Below are 16438 nucleotides of genomic sequence, written 5' to 3'. Positions count from 1 at the left end.
ACATGTTTTAGTGGAACAGGTTCAACAGACATCCTTGACCGATCTGTATTCATTCTTTTCAGCACAGTTGGAAGGGGTGAACATCGACATCAGTACAAGGATACTTGAGCAGGTTTCAAGGCCACCATACATCTTCAGGAGTGTACCTTTGGCATTGTTTCTTCCTAAGGGGAGGAACACCATTCTGCATTCATGGACCAACTTCTTCATCAGAGCGGCTTTCACTTCTCGACATTCTTCTTTGTGGGGAGGGGGGAGCCTATTCTATCTCTCTTCCTTCTCTCATTCTCTTATGTATATACTGGATGTATGTTGTAATGGGGGGGGTTTTGATTACTCCATCCATTGATGCATCCTTATTTATCTCTCTTTTTGGGGGAGGGTTTTTCCCATGAGGTTTTCCCTCTTTCCCCGCTTTATGAGAGATTGCATCTTCATTATTTACATGGGTACCTAACATGGCCTAGTAGTCAGGACCCATTATGCATCTTCATCCTAGTTTTGTAAGCTTAAGGGCATTCCCCTAAGTTGCACTTAAGGGGGGGTGTTGGTGTAAATTAGTATTCACTATTTACACTTACTTAAGTTTACTTATGTTAATGCATTATTTAATTATTTTGCATGAATTTATTTGTGAGACAATTAGGAGTTTGTGCATTCTTGTGAGTTGTCATGATGACATCACAGAGGTCCACACCTCTTTTAAGCACATGTTGTCTACAACACAGGAATCTTCTACACACATATGACACTTTGTCATTCTTATCCATTCATCTAGAATGTTGGATAAGGTGCTTAGTTGTCTTATCTCCTGATTGTTTCTAGAGACATTCTAGGTGCTTCCTAAGAGGTCTTTATATATAGGCACTCCTAGTGTACTCATATCATGGCATATTGACTATATCGTCATTCTAATCATACTCTCTCTCTCTCTCTCTCTCTCTCTCTCTCTTGGTCTACTATGTGCTTGTGTTTGAGTTCTTAGTTCCTGGGTGAATTTTGCCCTTAGGCAAATTCTTATAGATACAATACATAAAGTATAAATTCAGTAGAAGAACCCTAAGTAAACCTAATTTATAAGGTGTGAAAATGTTCTAACATTGGAACTTTTTAGAAAATAATTTTGTTTGCAAGAATATATTTTAATATACATTTTTGAGTATTATGAATAGAAATTTCAAAACTCTAGTTTATTGTAGTATGTGCATCTCATTATGAACATATCAAGAATTATTTCATTAAAACAAGGACTTTCATGTAAAGTATGATACAATTTTTTTAAATTTCAATGTAATGTGCTATTTTTCTTAGTGTTGATATAGATCTTTATTTTTGTAATGTGTCTATATTATTTATGATATGAAATATATAGTACATATTACATGTTTTAGAAAGCTAACATTTAGGGACATGTGATTGTAAAATCTTTTTCCTAATGGCTTGATTTGGCCCCCAAAAATGTGAGATATGTAAGAGTTTAAAGAGACTATAACAATCAACTATATTTTATATAATATAGAATAAAAGTAGCAACAATAATGATTCACACTAACACAAAGATTATTGTGGTTTACCCAATGTGAGTTATTTTCACAAAGAAATAATCCTCTTTTTTCTTTTCATGTCCAATGAAGAGAAAACTACAATTTGACATTATTTCACATTCCATTTCCTTTTTTTATCAAACATTCTTGATAGTTGAAAAATGTTTATTTACATGCCAAATAACAATCCTCCCTTTTACAAAATAGTGGGACAATTTTTGCTTCAAGAGTGTTGCCTCCCAACCCCTAGTTGGGGACTAAACCCTCAAATCCCTACCATGTTTTTTTCCTAAAGAAAATGATAATCCCTCTAGTATCACAGGGTGGGGATTTTCTCCCTATAGTACCTTGTAATTTGTCTGGGGGACACAATAGATAAAGTCACAAAGCTAACCAATATTACAACTTACCAACATTACTAGTTTCTACATAGGAAAATAATAAACAACCTTTTGTCAATATTTTAATAGAAGTACATGAGGCTATGATGAGGATGTTGTAAAGAGGATCCGATCTAATTTCAAGAATTTTTGTTAGGAAATTTGTAGTCATCTATGAAAATTTAGACATGAACCAAATAAAGAATTACATGCAAACAAGTTGCATAATTAGTAAGTAAAATAATACACAACATACTATCAAAGATGATACAAGCTATATACCCTAAAAATCCCTTAAAAAAGAAAGCTTAGCTTCTAAAAATGTTAGCTACATTTTGTATCGTTCAACAATGTAAGCATTGTAATATATTTATAGAGCCTCCATTAATACCTCTAAAGCAAAAAGCTTTGTGCAAGCATTTCATGTGAAGAAGCATGTCACCTTTGTGTGCTTGTATATTTTGATGAAACATTCGACAAATGTGCCCATTGTCAATATATTTACCTAGGTGTTACAAGGTTGCAATAGCCTTGCCACCATTTCACTAACCATGTTGCAGGGCATTCTAATCTATTAGTACTATTTCTAGTCCATGATAAATTCTTACATGATATATTATTTTCAGTCATTACTATATGCATATATGATTAGATGTTTATATATTTTGATACATATATAAAATTAATTTTGATGCACTCATTTCCCTTTTTTCAATAATTTCTCATATCATATGAATACAACCTTTTGTCCATATCATATCATTCACATTTGATTTGATAACATACTTATTTCAACATTTATTTTTTATCAAACTATATATTTCTATCCATCTCACCTCATTATCAAATACTTGACTCAATCTACCACCTCAATAATTGTACTTGTTTACTTCTAATAATTAAACTAATCTAAATACCACCATAAAGAAATAAGCTATCCATTATTCTATTTCAATTTAAAATGATGCATGCAACTTTGGATCCAGGGATGCACTCTCTAACATTGATTTCCTCACCACATCCTAAAAATGTTCATTTAAAGTAGTCCAACCAATGGACAATCCCAATGAGCAAAGTGGCAAGGGCAAAGCAGCAAGCAATTCCAACCCACAAACATCAAGACAAGGCAAGGAGTCTCAATCCTAAATGATAAGCTTCCAACCCACATCCAATAAAGCATCCCACAACATTACTTACACACTTAAATTTCCTATGTTCCTTTTCTTAGTGGACCATATTTTTCAATTTTAAAAAACTCTAATAGAGAAACAAACTTTCCGACTGCTTTTATTTATTATTATGTCCGTTGCCTTCTTTTCTTAGTCTAACCGATAGCTTTCATCTTCGTTCATTCTTTTCGGCATCAAGATCTCGTCTGTTGCTATTCTTTCTCAATTTGTTCGTTGTTTCCAGGCTGCTAAAAATTGTTCGTGGTCTGTAGCTGTGGTGGGAGTTCGATTAAGAAGGCATAGTTATACGGAAGAGTCGGATCTACAAATCTTGGGTTTTCAGAGTGTAATTGAATCTTTCGGTTTGAATTGGACTCCCGTTTGTCTCCTCAAATTTGATGCCGCTTTCTTCATCAGAAAACATGTAACAAGGTATGCATCTGGTACAAATTTAGAGTTTTCTGGGCCTTTTTTAATTTCCAAGAGTGATCTACTGTTGAGAATCTGTAGGGGGGTTTTCATGTTGACTTTTTTTAACCTAGATCTAAAGGGGCAATTTTGGGGAAGGATTTTGTCTTTTTTGGTTTTTGGGGATCTGTTTTATTGCGGCAGGATAAAATTTGCAAGAATGGATTAGAGGTAAATAGAATTTGAAGAGTGGATGAAGCTTATGGATTTAGGTCTTCTATATTTCGAGGGAAAAGGTGCTGCTTTAAATTGGTCTGAAACCACATGTCATTTCTGGTTGTTGTTTGATTGTGAAAATTATGGTTTGGTTTTTTGTTTTTTCTCAAGGATTTTCGGGGGTGTCTTTTTGTCTCGATTTTGCAAGAGTACTGTTTTAGCTTAATTTGGTTTAAGCACTGAAAAAAAAATGAAACCAGAGGAGTGGGTGTTAATTTTGCAGCGACAAAGCTGAGGATTGATTGGTTGATTGGTTTGAAGATCCTGAGATTCAGTTGATTTATTTCGTTTATTCTGCCGGGATATTTTGATGATCAGGGTTTAGACGAAGAAAAGAGATTTCAGATCTGAAGTATTTTCTTTAGAGTTTTTTCCACTGCCAACTACACACAGCAGGAAGATTGGCTTCTGTTGAAGGGATTTCACATGTACACTATTTAGAAGGAAAAGGCAGAGCCTGACATTAGTTTATTGGCTATTTTGTAGCTTTCTATCAGACAGTATTTAACAAAGAGAATTACATAGGTTTGAATATATTTCATAGTTTGAGCAATTTTTAAGACAACTTCCTGCATCGCTCTTCTTCAAGATAAAAATAAGAAAACTGGTGTAAATTGCCCATCTATTGCATACAAAGATTCATAAATGGCTAATATTGAGGGCGAAAATGATCCTGAATGGGTCAAAAAGCTCAAGCATCAGGGATCTGTACGTCTTCTAGATCTAGACAATTGCCCCAATGGCTGGGCATCTCCTCCCGGGGACTGTTTCCGCGTGAGAGGACCTGATTATCTTACCTCTAAAACAAAGATTGGTGGTGGGGATTGGCTTCTTAAGCCTCTGGCTTTTGATTGGCTCAAGGGCTCGTCCAAGATTCATGAAGTCTTGAAGCATCCTAATGGTCGAGTCAGGCGAGCCCTAGAGGAAGCCTCCAAGGGTTGTGAGGATGACAAGAAACCTTTTGTTTGGGCCTTCAATCTGCAGGTTCCCAGCAAGGATAATCACACTGCAGTAGCATATTTTTACACTTATGATCCCATTCCCGAGGGATCTCTCATGGATCAATTTCTTAAAGGCGACGATGCATTCAGAAAGTCCCGCCTCAAGCTGATTGCCAATATTGTCAAGGGACCTTGGATTGTAAGAACAGCTGTTGGAGAACAGGCTATTTGCATTCTTGGTAGAGCTGTCTCTTGTAAGTATTCACAGGGAGAAAATTTTATAGAGGTTGATGTGGATATTGGCGCATCTATCATTGCCAATGCAATTGTGCATCTTGCATTTGGTTATATTACAAGTTTGACTGTTGATTTGGCATTTTTAATAGAAAGTCAGACTGAAGACGAACTTCCTGAAAGGATTTTAGGAGCCGTTAGATTTTCTGAGCTTGATCCAGCTTCCGCCAAGTCTATTGATCATGTTCCATACTCTGATGGTTCTTCTGAGAATGGAGATTCTTCCCTTCCATCGCAGGTTTGGTGGAAGTCAATTGGACAAGGATTTTCAAACATTCTACATCCAAATGCAGCTGATGGGACAGATATCGCTTCACCAGATGTTAAGCCGGCTGATTCCTCACATTTAAATGGGGTTGATTCTTCCCATCTAAATAAGGTTGATTCTTTACATTTAAATAAGGTTGATTCTTCCAATGTTAATGGAGTGGACCACAGTAAAGATGATGATACTGAAAATATTTCCTAAGATTCTTGGTAATTTAGAAGTTTGCTACATCATAATGCCGTTCTGCACTGCTGCCTTCAAAAACTGGTGACATTTCCTCCTTGTTTCTGCTTACAAGTGTTGCTAGAGAAGGGATTAGCGGAGCACATTTTGCTTTTTCAAAACGAAGCAGAGGGAATGGTAAACAAGATGGATTGGGGAGGCACTCAGTGTATTCACTGATTTGCAGGATGTTGATGGAGACAGGGCACAATTATTTACATTCCAATATGTACTGTTCTTTAGAAAGGATACTCATCCACTTACTATTTTTAAGTTTCATTTGGTTTTTTCCTTAGCAAGCCAGTGGCTAGGTTACACTGTGTACAGGCTAATTTATTTGCAGTACCACATTTAAAGCCAGATTTCCCAAATTTCTAGTGTTCCTGATATTAAAATTTGCCTGAAGATGTATGGTAGGATTTATATCTTTTTTGTATAAGCTCAGTTGGACTTCGTTGTAAAAAAAATTGTGTTTTGGTTTATTTGTTTCATCATACCCATGAGGTCCAATCTCAGATGGAACAACATGCTGAGGCCGCAGTGCATATACAATATTATTCGAACATGACCATGAAGTTGCAGTGCATCTGCATTATGATGGACTGAAACTATAATATAGCCAACGCTTTCTTTTTTTTGGTTGAGAATTGCAGCTTGAGACAAGCATTTGTGAGTGGATTTGCAGATATATTTTGCAATGTAATAGGATTTAGTTGTGGCGCAACTAGTGGTTAATTGTTTGATTGTTGTAATCATGAGGATGGCTTTTGTTGGCATGTGAAGGGAAAGAGCTGGATTTTTAGCCTGTCCATGGCTTGGGAAAAAACATGAATGTCATATAACTTACATGTCAGTCGCAGAATTGGTAGTGTTATACGCTAATTAAACTTAAATCCAACTAAAATAAAAATGATGAGCAAATGCATTCTACCAATGACTTGACATTTGTCACAACTTGCCATTTGAGCGATTTGTGATGGTTCATGTTTAAACTTGCACTTCACGAGGAGGAGGTGCAAGGGATACGCTGATTAAAAAGGTAAAATTGAAGAGATGTATAATTGAAAGAAGGATTTTATATTTGATAGCATACAATTAGGTTTTTATATAGAATTGAGCATTTACACACCGCAAACCTCTTAAATTGTACAATTTAATTTTATTTAATGTACGACACTCCAATTTAAGAGTTGGTTTGAACTATATAATTTATGGAATAATTTTTTTGTCTTCAAATGACAAAATAATTGTAGTCATATTTGTGATAGCAAGTAAAATCTTGTATGTAAAATGATGAAGGTACGCTTTGATACCACTAATGAAGGTATGCATTGATACCACTGACGAAGGGCCACACCACCCTTACCAACTCACAACCAAGAATGCAACAATATGAAGACAACGAGATAAAATGCTTCCCAAGTAACCTCCTTGTTTTTAAACCGCAACCACTAGCTCTTCTCTAACCTTATCCAAGATCCAAGCGTAAACTGCCTCACATTCGGTGCTCTGTCTACACACTCACAACTCCACCACAATCCTACTGTAAACTGTCTCACATTCACAGACTCAGGAAAACTCACTCTTCACTTCCTCTTTTTCTTTCTCTTTCACACCTTGAAGCCTTCCAAGCTTTCCAAGCTTCACCTTCCACAACTTTCACCTTTCCAAGCTTTCCTTCCAAAGCTTTGACATTTCCAAGTTTCTCCTTCTCAAGCTTCTCCTTCTCGAGCTTCCACTTCAAGCTTCTACTTCTCAAGCTTCTCCTTGAGCTTCCACTTCTCAAGCTTCCATAACCTTCTACAATATCCACAACTTTCTAGAATACTTATAACTTTCTAGAATATTACCCACACACCTCGATAAATGGAATGACAACCATTTATTTTTATTTTTTCTATTATGCCACCTATGCACCTCGAAAATAGAAATCTTCTTTTCCTTTCTTTTCTCTTTTTTTCCTCTTTTTATTTTTTTTATTATTTCTCTTCTAATTTTCGTCACTTTCTCTTTCCTCCACAATTTTTTTTTTTTCTTTCCAATTTTTTTTTTTTTTTTTTCAATAATTTTTCTATGCAAGATGCTCCTGCATCATAAAAAGAAAACAAGATTAATTAATAAGACAGTTTAGATATGAATCATTTCTATAAAATTAAAAAATTAGTCAAATTGTAAAAGTGTTGAAAAAGTTACTTGACATACTTGAAATTATCTTGATTATTTTTTAGTGTATGAACACCTTGTGTGAATTCAATAAATGTCAATTTGTAGATAAGAGTAATGGATTACTTAGGAAGTGATAAAAAGAACCTAATAAATGAAAAAGGAAGAGTTTTGGAATGTCTAACATTACCATTTATCGTAGAAGTAGCTTCATAGATCTAGTTTGTATGTGAGATTACATGCAAATGTGTTTCTTCTTTCTTTCTAATAATATTGTATGGATTTTTTTGCATCTTACAAAAGTGGTCAAAAGAGAAGGAAGGCTCTATACAAAGTGCTTGGATGGATTTGACTCTAGAGATTGTTGTGAAGATGAGACTTTGTCTTTCAGATCTACCTATGTCAATTTTAGCTCTACCTAGGGTAAGGCCTTGTGATTTGTGAATAGTGGTAGCCCAGGTAGTGGTGAGGGGCATTTGTGTACAATTGCCTCAAGAAATGGGTTGTATTAGAGTGGTCTTTGGGTTTCTAGGATGCCAAGGTGAACCAATATAGCAATTGAACTCTACTGTAACAAATGAAGGTAATGAAGGAGGTTTACAATCCATTGGATACACTATATCTTTTACCTCTACAAGAGTTTCATTAAGAAGACGTCTAGTGATGTAGAGGTTTCTTGTAAGCATAACATGTTGGAGTTTACATAATAAAACTTCTCTAAATAGTTGCTCATCATCAACAAATTCTTCAAGACTATGATGTGCATTTATCACAGTATAAAGTGCAATAGGGGTATTCAATTCTTTTAGCATTTTTTTGTTGTGGAGTGAAACTTGTTCATTGGTAGCAAACAAATGTGTTGCTTGGTTAAACTCAACTTGTTCATTTTGTGTGAGGTTATTGTTTGTGGGAGTCATGAACAACTCCCAGTCATGTAGGGTTGGTTCTGCGTTGCACATGTTTTGTAGTGCTTGGCAAAATTGTATTTGAATTGGATCATCACCTTCTTGTCTATATATCATTTGTAATGTTACAACTGTATTAAAATTGTGCCATGATTTTTTTGCATTAGTATGAGATGCATAGATAGGTTTATCCATAATAGGCAGAAGTTGGGCTAGGTCTTTGTTGTGGTTTTACAACACACAGCCTATTTTAAGTCCAAAATGGGAGGGCGTTGCTCTTTTCAAGCGAGAGATCCCTCTCAAAGCACTCAATCGGGTGCCACGATCTTCCTCAAGATCCAGGTCAGTCCCTAGTACTCGGTTAGGCAAGTTCGAGAGCAACTAGAGGGTCAGAAAGACAATTTTGAATCACAAGTGCAAAAAAGCATAGTTGCGCACTAGCACATCATGCCAAGTGCGCAACATGTGCATGCACCTCCAACTGAGGTTGCACACATGCGCACCCTCCTGGACCATTGTCTATAGATAAGACCCCTTTCCCCCTCTTTCAATCACTATTTCCCTTCGTGCCTACTAAGACTGCACCTTCTCACCCTTTTGAGCTCTGCATCTTCATACTACACACTGCTTCATCCACACTCTTTAAGGTAAAACAAAGCCAAAAGATGCACACATGCACATGTGTGCACACTCTTATTGTGCACATAGTGCATATAAACCAAAAGAAGTCCCCATGTACACAAAGTCAAGTGTGCATGTAGTGTACATGTGCTAAGTGCACAACATGCACACTTTATATTCATTCACCTTTGTAACCCTTGTAAAGAGCACATTGTGCACATGCGCAAGTGTGCCATGTGTGCATATGCACATTTTAGGAATAGTTAGGGGTTTTCTATCAAATTATTCTATTTTTGTCAGGGTTCTGTTAGTCGACGTTATGTTTTAAGGTCATCTTAAGTTTCCATCATTGAAAATATTGACATTTCTCTTCTGTGTAGATAAAATGGTGTCATCTTCATCCTCTATGGCCTTAAAGATTGCTCCAAAACTAGTTGCCTTCAAATATCAAGAAGTGCCTAAGAAATCTCGATTTTGAGACAAGCACTCAAAAATTTGAGATATCGAGCTTAGACATATTGATTGGAACACATTTTTGCTATTGTGTAACAAGCCCAAAGAAAGGTCAGCCATGGTGTCGGCTTTGATCAAAAGTGGATTAGTAAATGCAACTTCTCATCTGGTGTCAGTTCAATCATTGGAACTGATTATGACTCTAGCACACCATTACGTGTCAGAAGAGAAAGTGGTTAAGAGCGTGATTGGGGAAATTGTCCTGGACATTAGACCTCAGAACATTGAGAAGGTCTTCCATCTGCCATGGGTAGATCAGTACCTACAGATCACCTATGACATGGAAGATAGATGGTAAAGGGAAAACGAGTCAAAAACAAAGAAGGTGGTACAAGGGAAGTACCTTATTTACAGGACACCATTAAACAAGATAAGTGGAAAAGTCAATACGACCCGAGGTTACATGATAGATGACATTGGCTACTCTATAGTCCTTTTGAGTAGAGCCATGGGCCTCCCTATAGCTAGTCACTTAGAGACATGGATGGTACACTTTATAGAAACTATTAGGATGAGGAAGATGCCTATTGATTGGGTTACTACCCTCAGCAACAATCTAGATGATTAACTGATTTCAGTAAAGAATGATCCCCTCTTCTATATGACTTCGTATATAGTATATCTTCTAGCAGCAGGACTTACAAATTACCCGAGGTTATTTAGGAAGGGAAGCATGCTGGATGCAAATGCCTAGTCGTACATAGTTTATCTCCAGGTTGTGAAGAAGAAGCTCCTTTTAAAGAATCTTGAATATAGGTTGGTCAATGATGGGTTCATATTTGCCATCATTCAATTTATAGAAGGGGACTATGCCAAGAGAACGTTAGTAGAAGTAGTGACACCAGATAACACAGATTGGAGCTTATTTTGTCCAGTTCAACATATTCTCTTATATTTGTGTAGCAAGTACTCTCTTATGCTTGAAGAAGCTTCAAAGGTATCCATTAGATACATTGTTGTTATTAGAGATAGCAAGGCAACTAGCCTCTGTCTATGATAGGGTGAGGAAACAACATAAGAAGACATGGGTCTGGTTGATCACCATTGGGGCTTTTGAGGTCAAAAAGAAGCAGGACATTGCCACATTTGATTTGAAATAGGACCAATATCCTCTTAAGGATTATCAGTCACCTTGCCTATACTTTGACAATATTGAAATGGTGCAACATTTGGTAGGGAAGAAGTCCATGCCTGAGATGGCACTTGAAGATCATTAGATAAAATTTGTAGATGACTTTAATGTCTTGAATAAGCGACTATTGTAGAATGAGTCTACAACTTGTTGAAAAGGTGTTTAAGCTAGAAATTTCCCTCAAAGCATGGAACAAGGATGTCCCTAAGGTGTTGGATCCCTTGTGCAGTAGGGATAAGATATATGAGGACCCATCATGAATGCAGAAACTGGGCGAGAAGAAAATGATGATATTCATCATACGCTTGACATGTTATTGAGCTAACAAGAGAATGGGTTAGAGAATCTTTTCATCTAGACCCAATTCCCCAAGCCCCAACCCTTTAAGCCACGACTTGACCCAAGAAGTGAAAAGGAACCAAAGTCATTATACCTACCTACCTCACAAAGTCACCACTGAGGTCGGAAACGGTACATCAACATGAACGAGAGGTAGAGTACTCTCAGACTGAGAGGGTAAAGAGAAAGCAGAGAACGAGGGTCACTCAATTGAGAGACCAAGAAGAAGAGGGTCAAGCAGAGCCAACTACACAAGAGGAAGCCCAAGTAGAACAAGAAGGTGCTCAACCAACAAAAGAAGCAATACAGGTACAAGAAGAACCTATAGCCTCGACAGAAGCCTCCCTATCAGTGCCAAGAAGAGTTCGAATCGAGATCAAGGTAGTAGGACAGAAGAAAAGGAAGTTGAAGAAAACTCAATCACCTCATGTTCTGGAAATCTTCCCCTTGGTAGAAGACGAGGAAGAAGGAGAGAAAATCGAATATCTCCCACTAAATAAGAGGACTCACTCAACATAGGTTGCAAAAGAAGAAAGAAGGAAGAGTTTGACTCAAACACCGCCTTCTATTCCCAAGAGCTTGTCCATGTAGAGGCCTCAAAAGAGGAACAAGAGAAATGGATTGCAAAGATGGAGGGTGTAGGAGCTAATGTATTCAACATTTCAGATTTTGATTTCATGCTAGTAGGTACAGAAATGGAAGGGGAGAAGATACGGGACACCCCATGGAATGAGTCATTTCTAGAAGATTGGAATTAGTTTCCTCCTTTACCAAAAGGGCCTCTCAGTATCCCTCCTTCGCCATCATGAGATCTTCTGTTTGTGCCTCTTCAATTGGAGCAAGAACCAGTTGCCCTACCTCCCTTGATAGTTGAGCTTGAGAGTCAAACCTTAGAGGAAGGGGAGTATGTCCAGTTAAATATTGATGAAGTGTTAGAAGGACATATTAATGAAGAAGGGGAACGAACTCTTCCAAGGACAGATACTAGGCCCTCAACCCATGTAGATAAAAAGGCTCAATCCGTAGTCCTCCCTCAACACCAAAAAACTCCAAAGAGAAGTGATAAAGGGAAAGGACCAATATCAGATATGTCACCCATGGGAACAACTCCATGGTTAAAGGAGTTTTTATTCTAACAAAGAAGATAGGTAGAGCTTACTGAAGAAGAAGGTATGGTGGAGTTGATAAAAGTGGTTTAAAAGCCTAAGCCATCCAATGGCAATGCTAAAACACTGGCTTTTATCATGAAGAATCAAGATACAATGAAAGCTTTAATCTCCACATGCCTTAAACAAGTGTTCTCACACCTCCATAAAGGTGAGTCATAAATCTTGGTTTTGAGGAAGCAAAACAAGCTGTTAAGGGGATACTTGAACAAGATAGTGGGGCCAATAGACCCTAATCATCCAAAGATTTCTTTAGGGGTAGCATTGGAGAGAAAAGAGGTAGGGCAAGCCTTGGGAGAAATTGATTAATTTTTGGACGTTTCTAATAGGTGGCATCACAATTTTGAATATAAAGGAGGGCAAATTATAGAAGGTAATTTGACACTTCTGCACAGTATCCAGAATAACATGGATAAATTGGTTACAATTGTAAACCAAGATTTTGGGCTAATGGATGAGGTGGGTACCTAGGCTAACTATTTGCAGGCATTGAAATCTATTAAAGGGAAGATGTACCAGATGTTAATGGAGATATATATAGTTGAAGAATTGGATAAATTAGATGATTCGATTGAGAAAGTGTCAGTGAGGAATAAAGTTATGGAGGGATTCTATGAAGATATCAAAGAGATAAGGAATAAAACTCGAGTGCAATTTTTGGAAGTGGACAAATATCATAATGTCGCTAGCCTAGATATTTTTTAGGATGAGTCAAGAACTCAACCTTCGTCAATTTTGACAATGGTGCAACAAGTCAAAGCATTATTTGAGGCCACTTCATATGAAGATGATGTCAGATAGATCTTTAAAACAGAAGAAGCATTACTGGAGTTAGATTCCAACTTGGAAGATTTTGCAGATACAAGGATAGAAATAATTAATTGTTGCCAGGTGGTGTGTAATAAGTACGAGTCATTAGACTTGTCGGAAGTTAAGGAAATCATAGAAATAATTGAAAAATTCGAAAGCAAACATCTAGACATCATTTTGGTCTAAAGGGGAAGAAACCCCAGATGCTGAAAATTGAATTTTGATACTTAGCAAAATTTTAGTTTTCTTAAACCCTATCACAAGGTGTGCTTTTCTAAATGTGCATCAAATCAAGAGGTGAGTTGACAAATTCTGAAGATGAAATAATGTGCTGATAGTTAATTGCTAGATGCTATTTTTGAGCATTCCATGCATCAAAAATACATTTTGACAACAATTCAAATCCAAGAAACACCGAGAGAAGGTCAAAATTCCATTTTTATAAGTCTCTAAAACTCCCAGATCATCTCATAGCTTCTCTCTTATTATCTTCTTATTCTTTTAATTCATGTAAAGGCTCATGCACCCATTAATTGATAGAAACAAGAGTGGATAACTACTTAATGTCATTTAGAGAGTCAATTTGTATGTAATTAGCTTTATTTTATTAATTTTTAGCATGAGTTTGCATTAGAAGAGCTCTCACTCCTAACACAAAAGGAGGAGAGGATTTCTTTTAAATACATGGATGTAATATGTATTCAAGGTTGATATTTTGATGCTATTGATGTTTTCTTTTGTATTCTCCACTTGTCTCGTTTGCGAGATAAAGCTAATGTATAGGATCTTGCTTATTCAATTAGTGTAAGTAGTTCTAGGTTAGCTGGACATTCCATGTAGGCTTGTATGTAACTAGATTATATGATGCTACCATCAATTGTTTGTTTAAGGTGGTGCAACACTTTTCTCCCCACATTCAAAGACATAAACTGACGATTGCAATTCACAAGAGGCAATTTTTGAAGCATGTGGCATGTTTCACTAATGTCACCTTCGACAACAATCTCGGCCATAAAATTCTAGTATGCTTTAACAACAATGTCTTCTAGTTTTGAATTTGAACAAATTCTAGTGAACATCTGAAAAATAGCTTTTAGATCTTTTTTCAACTTTCAATGCATATTTGGTAATGTATTTGAGAACTCAAGCTTGAAATGTAATAGGTTGGCAATCTATATTTTCTCTCCATATTGCTAGCATTTGTTGGTTATGGATGTTCAACCTCTCATCATTTCTAGCTATTTCAAAGGATGTGTGTCTGGATTCGTCATAGTGTAATGATGGTTGTTCACATTCTTTCCAAGGAGATTTCTACCTACATTGCATGTGTTTACCTTTCTTACGTAGGCATGTCCTCTCAGTACATCTAGTGTACATTTGCACATGATTAACCAACTCTTCATAATCAACAAAAAAGATTAGTAGAAGTTGTTTCAGTTGTATTTAGAAGGCATGGATCATCTGTTGGAGCTCTACATTGCATGTTGTCTATTTCAAAGTTTGAGAGAGGGTTGATAGCTATGACATATTTCTCAAAGAATTTTTTTTGCATGTTCTACTATGACAGGGTTTTCCCAATCAAGTGAATCCATATTTGGGGCATTCTTCACCCAAATGACATCATGTATGTGTGCAGACCCTCTTCCCTGCCACTCTAAGTGATACCAATAATTAGTTTCCCCCATGAGCTTCTTAATTATCTCTTTGCGAAAAATTATGAATCAATGGTGTAGATATAGTGATGTTGTATGTGGGTTTTTAATCACATTGTCAATGTGTTGTTTGTTAGAAAGCAATGAAGATGCAACATTTAGGGAAAGAACATTATGCAAATTGGGCCATTTAGTGTGTGTGACACTCAATGTAAAGAAAAATGTTGGGGAACCTATTTGGGTAATTAAACTTGTCAACTCTATGTGGCATGTATTCAAAATACTTTTGTTCCTTGCCAAGTAGACCCAAAGTGCATCAGTTCTTTTGCTACTTGATTGTCAGGTAGGTTAGTTAAGTGGGAGCAAAGGTCTTCAATGGTCGATGGTGTATTTTCTTCAACTTTTTGTTTAATAAAAACAATTGTAGTAAATTAGCTTTGATGAGGCATCATCAGATTCAAGAAGAAGTATGTAAAGCATGGATGTTGGCCAAACCCATTATTATGAAAATGCATTTGATACACTACATATTTATGCATTTTAACTTCTCTAGCTTGAGGTTGAATGGGTAGTGCAGTACCATTTGGAAAAAGAGTGGGAAAGGCCATGTCAAACAAACCCTCAGTAGTGCAATCATTAATGGGGTTTGAACTTATGGGTGGCTAAGTTTCCATGGCCCTATGCTCTTGTTCTATTAATAAGAATCCTCAATGATATGTACTTAATGACATTTTTTTGGTAGGTTCATCATAAATGATGTTGAACATTGAGAGTCACCTTCTATATCACATGGTAGATTTTCAACTAGAGCATCTATTGAAGCTAGGTTTTCATTGCAATCATCAATTGTACAGAATATTTGTGAAATAGATGTATTGCAAGTAGGGAGCATTGATAATGCCAAATTGTCAATTTCTACATCCTTGTAGTGAGGATCAAATTTGATACTGTATGAGAGTGCATTGTGAACACGGCTTCGACTAACGTAGCAATCATAATGCTTCCCACTTGTATTTAGTCTTCAAACAATTAAGACATCTAGTTGACCAATTGTACGTGGTAAATACTTTGTAGTTGTTTGTCTATCCTAGGGGAAACTTATTGTTTGTCCACTATATTTGTAGTGCCCACCATGAGCATGGGTTACTTGCAAGATTAGAGTGATACATGCAATAGGCATATCTTCTATTTGGGTGAGAACTATCAACATAGTTGGTTGCTAAGAGGGGTCCATGTTGTTGAATCCTATCAGAACAAAACATCTCTTACAAGTTATACCACCATTCGATGTACACACATTCATACTAGGGTATTATTCCTTACAGGAAGTACATATTTGTAATTTTGATAAGGCATCTATCCTAGTTCTAAATTTTTGGGTTGCATCTATATATTTAGATGACAAGTGGAAATCCATAGGGATGGCTATGAGGGCTTTGTCTAACAAAATTTTTTGAAATTGGAATAAAAGGTTGTGGATTAGGGGGATGTGTAGAACCTTGGAGGTGGTTGTGTACTGAATGGTCTGGTCCTAGTTGTAAATATGGTAGCGTTGGATGCAATGATGTGCTCAAATTTCTTCTCTATGGCAGGCATAATATAGGCAACTTCTCTTGCGTGATTGCAGATCAACAC

At 36.5% G+C, this 16438-nt stretch overlaps 1 protein-coding gene and 1 pseudogene across 2 annotated transcripts; both read left to right on the top strand.

Moving 5' to 3' along the window:
* Window positions 1–3245: 3245 nt before the first annotated feature.
* Window positions 3246–6149, top strand: LOC149551530 (ENHANCED DISEASE RESISTANCE-like protein (DUF1336)). Of its 2 annotated transcripts, none has more exons than XM_089787031.1 (2): window positions 3246–3525; window positions 4096–6149. In XM_089787031.1, the coding sequence occupies exon 2, from the start codon at window positions 4423–4425 to the stop codon at window positions 5479–5481; it is 1059 nt and encodes a 352-aa protein (XP_089643157.1). In that variant the 5' UTR covers window positions 3246–3525; window positions 4096–4422; the 3' UTR covers window positions 5482–6149. The 2 variants fall into 2 exon arrangements, with proteins under 2 accessions (XP_089643157.1, XP_089643156.1); XM_089787030.1 differs by having other exon boundaries at window positions 4001–6149.
* A 3613-nt stretch (window positions 6150–9762) lies between these two features.
* The window catches only part of LOC149551529 (carotenoid 9,10(9',10')-cleavage dioxygenase 1-like), a 64260-nt pseudogene continuing 57584 nt past the window's right edge, over window positions 9763–16438 (top strand).

This window comes from Cupressus sempervirens, chromosome 6 (genome assembly GCF_028749045.1).
Source record: "Cupressus sempervirens isolate cs-2001-9-10 chromosome 6, ASM2874904v1, whole genome shotgun sequence".
Taxonomy (NCBI): domain Eukaryota; kingdom Viridiplantae; phylum Streptophyta; class Pinopsida; order Cupressales; family Cupressaceae; genus Cupressus; species Cupressus sempervirens.
The sequence above is the reverse complement of the archived record's forward strand: the minus strand, read 5'-3'. Positions and strand labels throughout refer to the sequence as shown.

Coding starts and splice junctions, on each gene's coding strand:
- LOC149551530 (XM_089787031.1), top strand. CDS start 4,423: ATGGCTAATATTGAGGGCGAAAATGATCCTGAATGGGTCAAAAAGCTC.